General features: G+C 45.3%; 1 protein-coding gene across 1 annotated transcript; it reads left to right on the top strand.

The window, feature by feature from the left end:
• The first annotated feature begins 3,533 nt into the window (after positions 1 to 3,533).
• LOC147958215 (uncharacterized) lies at positions 3,534 to 7,273 on the top strand. The gene is made up of 8 exons (XM_087531995.1): positions 3,534 to 3,699; positions 3,904 to 4,086; positions 4,202 to 4,384; positions 5,167 to 5,595; positions 5,670 to 5,762; positions 5,833 to 6,753; positions 6,840 to 6,983; positions 7,122 to 7,273. The coding sequence occupies exons 1-8, from the start codon at positions 3,534 to 3,536 to the stop codon at positions 7,271 to 7,273; spliced, it is 2,271 nt and encodes a 756-aa protein (XP_087388121.1).
• Positions 7,274 to 7,298: the final 25 nt, after the last annotated feature.

Here is a 7,298-nt window from a genome sequence, read left to right as displayed (position 1 = left end):
GAGGACATGAAGCTTAGGAGAGATTCAGGGCTGAGGAAGTGGAGAGAAGCAGATCCGTATGCTTCAAGGAGAAGGACTGCCGTGGATTACAGATTTCACACCAAGGAGCAGCAATATTTCTATGAGACTGTGCTGCTAGATAAGAAGCCCATTGTCTGTGACATGAGATGGGTCGACTGGACCTACATGAGGGAGAAGGAGGAACACTACCCTGGAGTATATGACAGCTTTAGTGATTCTGGAGTTGCTGACTTTGTTGGGCAGAAGCTCACAAAGTGGAACGAGGAACTGATCATGCAATTCTACTCCACGGCACACTTTTACCCAGATGGAAAGATCACCTGGATGTCTGAGGGTACAAGGTACCAATCTACAGTGGCTGAGTGGGCACAGCTCATTAATGCCCCAGAGGAGCATGATGATGACTTGGACATATATGCCAAGAAGAAAATGGACCACAATTCCATGTCCAATATGTACAAGGAAATTCCAAATGAGGCACTTGACACTTTCAAATTTGGCTCAGTGCACTATCTTCTGTCAGGATTGCCAACCATCAATTGGATATTAAGGCACGCCTTATTGCCCAAGTCTGGAGATCACAAGATGATCAGAGGCCATACTATCAACTTGCTACATGTATTTGATGTGCCTTAGAAATTCAAGGTGATGAGCCTCATAGTGGAAACTATCAAAATGACTGCAGCAGATCAGAAGAGGAGTTGCGGATATGCCCCTCAGATCCAGGAGCTCATTAACTCCAAGATGGGCACGGGCATATATTTATGGGGAGCTCTTACTTATCACATACTTCTCAAAGCGACGATATATTTCATGTTTATTATCATTTGTCGAAGCTTTGATCTATATGTTGTCATCAATTACCAAAAAGGGGGAGATTGAAAGTGCAACTATCCCTAGGTGGTTTTGGTAATTCATAACAACATATAGCTCATTGAGCTAATGCTATTCCAAGATGATTATTTCAGGAAAGCTCAATGATTGGCATGGCATGGATGTGAAAGTGGAACCCTCAAAATGCTAAGGACAAAGGATTGGCTCAAGCTCAAAAGCTCAAGACTCTTCATTTTATATTTTAGTGATCCAAGATCACATTGAGTCTTTAGGAAAAGCCAATACTATCAAGGAGGGATGAGGTGTTGCTTAATGAGCCTCTTGCTTCATGTGCTTAGTGATATGCTCCAAAACCCTCAACTACTTTCCCATATCCACATTTGACCTAAACCCTAAGCCAAACTCGGTCCTACCGATTCTTCCTATCCGGCGCCACCAAGTTTTCATTTGCCATAAGTCACTGCCAAACCCTAGTAATTCGGTCCTACCGATAGGGATCTCGGTCTCACCGAGATGGGATTGCAAACTCTCTGTTTCCCTTTCGTAACTTTTCGGTCTCACCGAAAGAGCGAATCGGTCCCACCGAGATTGCAATGTAAATTCAGTGTTTCCCCTTTGTAACTTTTCGGTCTCACCGAAAGAGCAAATCGGTCCCACCGAGTTTGCCTGACCAACTCTCTGGTTAGCTAATTACCAAATTCGGTCTCACCGAGTTTGTGTAATCGGTCTCACCGAGATTACGTTATGCCCAAACCCTAACCATATCGGTCCTACCGAGTTGCATGTCAGTCCCACCGAAAATCTCTAACGGTCACTAGGTTTACATTTTCGGTCCGACCGAGTTTGTTGATTCGGTCCCACCGAGATTGGAAAACTGTGTGTAATGGTTGGATTTTGTGTGGAGGCTATATATACCCCTCCACCTCCTCTTCATTTATGGAGAGAGCCATCAGAACACATACACCATTCCAACTCATATGTTCTGAGAGAGAACCACCTACTCATGTGTTGAGACCAAGATATTCCATTCCTATCATATGAATCTTGATCTCTAGCCTTCCCAAGTTGCTTTCCACTCAAATCTTCTTTCCACCAAATCAAAATCCTATGAGAGAGAGTTGAGTGTTGGGGAGACTATCATTTCAAGCACAAGAGCAAGGAGTTCATTACCTACACACCATTTGTTACTTCTTGGAGAGTGGTGTCTCCTAGATTGGCTAGGTGTCACTTGGGAGCCTCCGACAAGATTGTGGAGTTGAACCAAGGAGTTTGTAAGGGCAAGGAGATCGCCTACTTCGTGAAGATCTACCGCTAGTGAGGCAAGTCCTGTGTGGGCGATGGCCATGGTGGGATAGACAAGGTTGCTTCTTCATGGACCCTTTGTGGGTGGTTGCTTCTTCGTGGACCCTTCGTGGGTGGAGCCCTGTGTGGACTCGCGCAACCGTTACCCTTGGGTGGAGCCCTGTGTGGACTCGCGCAACCGTTACCCTTCGTGGGTTGAAGTCTCCATCAACGTAGATGTAGGATAGCACCACCTATCCGAACCACGGGAAAAACATCCGTGTCTCCAATTGCGTTTGAATTCTCCAAACCCTTCCCTTTACATTCTTGCAAGTTGCATGCTTTACTTTCCGCTGCCAATATACTCTTTGCATGCTTGCTTGAATTATGTGATGATTGCTTGACTTATCTTAAAATAGCTAAAATCTGCCAAGAACTAAAATTGGGAAAAGGTTAAGTTTTTATTTGGTCAAGTAGTCTAATCACCCCCCCTTTAGACATACTTTCGATCCTACAGAAAGTCCATTCAAAAAATCAGATCACAAACCTGTAGCCATCTTGAAGTACTTTGGCACGATCTGATGAATAGCAACCTGCATTAAACCATCAATAACTCTCTAATTTTTTGCTGTCAATTCATAGGTACATATGGGGAATCCACAAAGCAAAGCAGCGGAACAAACGACTTTGTCAGATGTACCTCCAGGTATAACTTCGTCTATAAATCTTGCTGTACATGTCAAGCACTATCCCGCGCTGCTTTGTTGATGAGAGATGAAGTCGTTGCAGATCAGATGGAGGGGGCAAATGTTGATGAGATTTACCCAAGTAGTCCAGGTATGAGTTTGTGCGGATATAGTAATCATAATTTTATGCTTTTAATGTGATCAATTATACCCACGGTTTTACGAACATCCTTCAGAACGGAGGATACTTGAACAAACCGAACAACCGGTTCTTCCCCAACCGACTGATGGTAATAGCACAAATGTTCAACGACCTTCCCATCTGATTACAGGTGAGTATTAAACATAAAATGCTTAATTGACGCTCTTCAGTTAGCACTACACTGACTCGTTCTGTCCAATAACTGTTATTTTTACATCAAGCAGACAGCCCCGCAAAATGTAATGAACCTTCGGTTGTGCCTCCCAGTTGTCTCACACAAGTTTGTGCCACAGATGTAGCACAAAGTTCAAATGGTATTAACTGACGACGGCATTTCTATGTAAACCGTATATCATGCTTACAGGGGTATTAACCCAGTTTATGGCTTTTGTGTTGTTCCAGTAGCTGAAGATGCGTCTCATATACATGGAGGAAGACATGTGGTGATTAATGCGTCAATACGTGATGCCTTACAAGTTTTACCCGCGTCCGATGCAACATCCGATTACATGACTACAGCATCTGGAGTGAATGTCGCCAAACATATGAAAGGTAACTTGTCTGACGAAAAAAGGGAGCAGATAAATGCCAGGAGACGAGCTGCTTATCGGAAGAAAAAAGAGGATGATGCGATCAAGCTCCATGGTGACATTCAAACTTCCCTTACAATGTCTGGTATGAATGTTTGTTTTTAATCAATATGGTGAACAATTAATACATTATGCTTTTTTGGTTCGACAAGTCTCACATGTTGCTCCTTCAATGACAATTAACTAGCTAGCATAAAACATAACGAGGAAAAGAGGGAGATAATAAACACGCGGAGGCGGGCAGCTTATCGGAAGAAAGATGATGAGGTTACCGTTGTACGGGAAGCAGTTGTGCAAAATGTTCTCCGGGCCCCTCTCGGTGATATCACTAATGGGTATCAACCAACCTCTGTGGACTTTGACGAAAAAAAGGAGCAGCTAAAAGCTCGAAGGCGAGCTACTTATCGGAAGAAAAAAGAGGACGCCGCCGTCAAGCATCTACATGAAAATCTGCCTGCCCTTGCGATATCAGGTATGGATATAGTATGTTTCAGAAGTACGATTATATGTATAGGCCCTTTGTTGCAAACTATAAGGTTATTATCGGAAGATAAATGACAAGTGTACCTCCTTCAATATACAAGCAGATGTGCAAAATGTTCATAGGCCCGCTCTCGGTGATATCACTAATGGGTATAAAACATCCTCTGTGGACCTTGACGATAAAAGGGAAGAGATAAAAGCTCGGAGGCGAGCTACTTATCAAAAGAAAAAAGATGAGGCCGCCGTCAAGCATCTACATGAAAATCTTCCTGCCCTTACGGTATCAGGTTAGAATGTTTTCTGTTTCAGCACTGCGATTACATTACATACCCGCTCTGTTTCAGAATATATGGTTAATATATTTTCATTCAACTCAACCATTTGAATCTTTGTCCAACCTTCAAAAATAAAACAACAAATGAAACAAACTTCGTATTGTCGATATTGATATTTGTTGATATTCTACTAGCTTCATTCTGGTTGACCAATGAAGTTCTGATTATGTTTCCACATTGCTGTATTACCAGCCAACCCAACTAGGTCGAGCAATACATCATTATCACATGATGATGCAGTATTGCCTCCTTCCACTACACTCACATCTGGTGTCTTAACAAACGAGCAAATTGAGCAGAGAAACGCGCGGAGGCGAGCAATTTATCGGAAAAAAGTGGGTGACGGAACGATCGATCTTCAAGGAAAAAATCAGAAGCTGCAAGAATGGCGCATGCAACACCCTAAAACCATGACTCCGGATGAGAGGGGGGAGTCAAGTGCAAAGAGAAAGGCAAAGTATGCTGCAAAGAAAAACACCCCGTGTGCTGAATCGATCGCAATGCCACGTCCAGATCTAACTAGCACATTGTCCAACCCTCATGCACATTGTCCGACTCTCACGCTTTCAACCCTCGCACAACAATACAGTGAACAAATAAAAAATGCTCCTACCGTCAATGCTGCCCCCACATACATTCGCAACACCGAAACCGATGATAGTTATCCTATCAACCATCATGTTTCATCATGTAATAATTCATCAGATATTTATAATGATTCGATAATGTTGTAGGTGCATACCTAAGCAGAACCTTCGGTGATGGTGCTATAGATGGCGACATCACAGAAATCAATGAGCACCTACAAAGTGCCGACCAGCAAACCAGTGATCCGGTAACAATAGCGGATAATGGAGTGGACGAGCAGAGTCATGAGTCCAGAGCTCGGCGTAGGACGAGAGAGCGAGCTTGCAAGGGCAGTATGGCGGTGAAGAAGCGTCGGGAGAATGTTGGCAAGCAAAAAACATGTACGCATGTACCACGTGGTGAGAGGAATGCTCTACTAGATCGGCGTAATGAAAGGTTTGCATGTAGGGTGAAGACCCAAACCGTCAGTTTCATCTCCAAACCGGAAATGACCAAGATCGGACAACCTGTCGTAGTTGAAGCACACGGTGCCTCGACCCCATCTAGCACGCCGGAGTACACTATCAGAAGTGAAGGTAACACTCCCATCCTTACTCTCCTTGCGTCCCTTGAGACTGAACCCTCATTTATTGGTTTCGCACCTGAGCAGATGACATGGACGCTTACCTTAGTTGTCTCATGAATGAGGATGTCAACCCTGACAGCCTCTTTGACGATGAGTATTACCTGTTTGCTGGTGAAGGTATGTACACCCACTTGAGCAACATCCACCCGTTGGGAATATCACACTAATTATAAGCCATTGTTTACAGGCTCAGATGCTGATGACATGGAGCACAACGAATTGGAAGACTCAAGTCACAATACCTATGTCGACCATGATCCATTGGACTATGTCTACTCAAACCTCCCAGACCACACACACATACTGAAGCACGCCGCAAATTGCGATCACTGCAAGGCCAAAAAGTTTGTGTCCGAGGCCCCGGGATTCTGCTGTCGCAGTGGGCAGATCCAGCTGAAGCAACCGGAGCCCATCCCGGAGCTAATGAGGCTTTGGTCTAGCATGGATGCGGACTCAAGGCATTTTCGGGAGAACATACGGTTCTTCAACGGCCACTTCTCCTTCACAACCCTCGGCGTCAGCCTTGATGAAAGCTACACAAACATGAAGTCTGGGGTGTACACGTTCCGGGCGCACGGCACCATCTACCACAACGTTCATTCCTTCGGGCCAACATCACGTCCAGAGCATCTACAGTTGTACTTCTACGACGACGACCCAGGCCTAACCCATCGCAAGGCTGCCACCGAGCAATCAGACCAGGATGTCGTCAGAAAGTTAGTGGACATACTCAGGGAAAACCCCTACTCCCAGCAGTTTAGGAGTTTGGGTGCGCACAGGGACAACCTCGACGATTACAGGATAGACCTCAACACTGACCAGAGACTAGACCAACGGAAGTATAATAGACCTCTGTCATCTGAGGTCGCTGCAATTTGGGTGGAGGGCACTGACCTAGCGAAGAGGTTCGACCGTATGATTACACTTTGCGGGAATGACAACCAGAGGCACAGTATACATGTGACGGCTGGCTCGTATGACCCGCTCTCTTACCCACTCTTCTACCCAAGGGGGGAGCTTGGTTGGCACCCGAAACTTCATAAACGTGATGTCCCTTGGCCGGTTGTGCAACAACCAAGAGGTAGGCGTGATGATGATGATGATGCAGGTAAGCCTTATGTGTATTCTGTCGTTTAGATGAATTGTATACTTTTCATATGAATCCTAATGTCCGCGTTACTCATCCATGTGCAGAGGGGAATAGCAGGTTATGCGTCTCGGTGAGAGACTACTACTGTTACATGCTCCAGACACGACCTGGGATATTCAATCCCATACTCTGTGGAGCACGATTGCTCCAGCAATGGGGGGTGGACATGTACATCAAGATTGAGAGTTGTAGGTTGAAATGGTACAGGAAGAACTAGACAAAGATCCGTGCCGACCTGTATAAAGGAGTTGTTGATGCAATTACATCCGGGGAGACCCGGGCAAGCGTTGTTGGAGTAAGGATAGTGCTCCCTGGAACGTACCCAGGCGGCGACCGCGACATGAAGCGGAGGCATATGGATGCCATGGCAATTGTCCATACCTACGGGAAGCCTGACATCTTCTTGACCATGACCTGCAACCCTAACTGGGAAGAGATAACGAATGAGTTGTTTCCTGGTCAGACAGCGCAAGACTGACCTGATCTTGTGGCTCGTGTGTTCC

Source organism: Triticum urartu, chromosome 7A (genome assembly GCF_056163025.1).
Source record: "Triticum urartu cultivar PI428250 chromosome 7A, HENAU_Tu73, whole genome shotgun sequence".
Taxonomy (NCBI): Eukaryota; Viridiplantae; Streptophyta; class Magnoliopsida; order Poales; family Poaceae; genus Triticum; species Triticum urartu.
The sequence above is the reverse complement of the archived record's forward strand: the minus strand, read 5'-3'. Positions and strand labels throughout refer to the sequence as shown.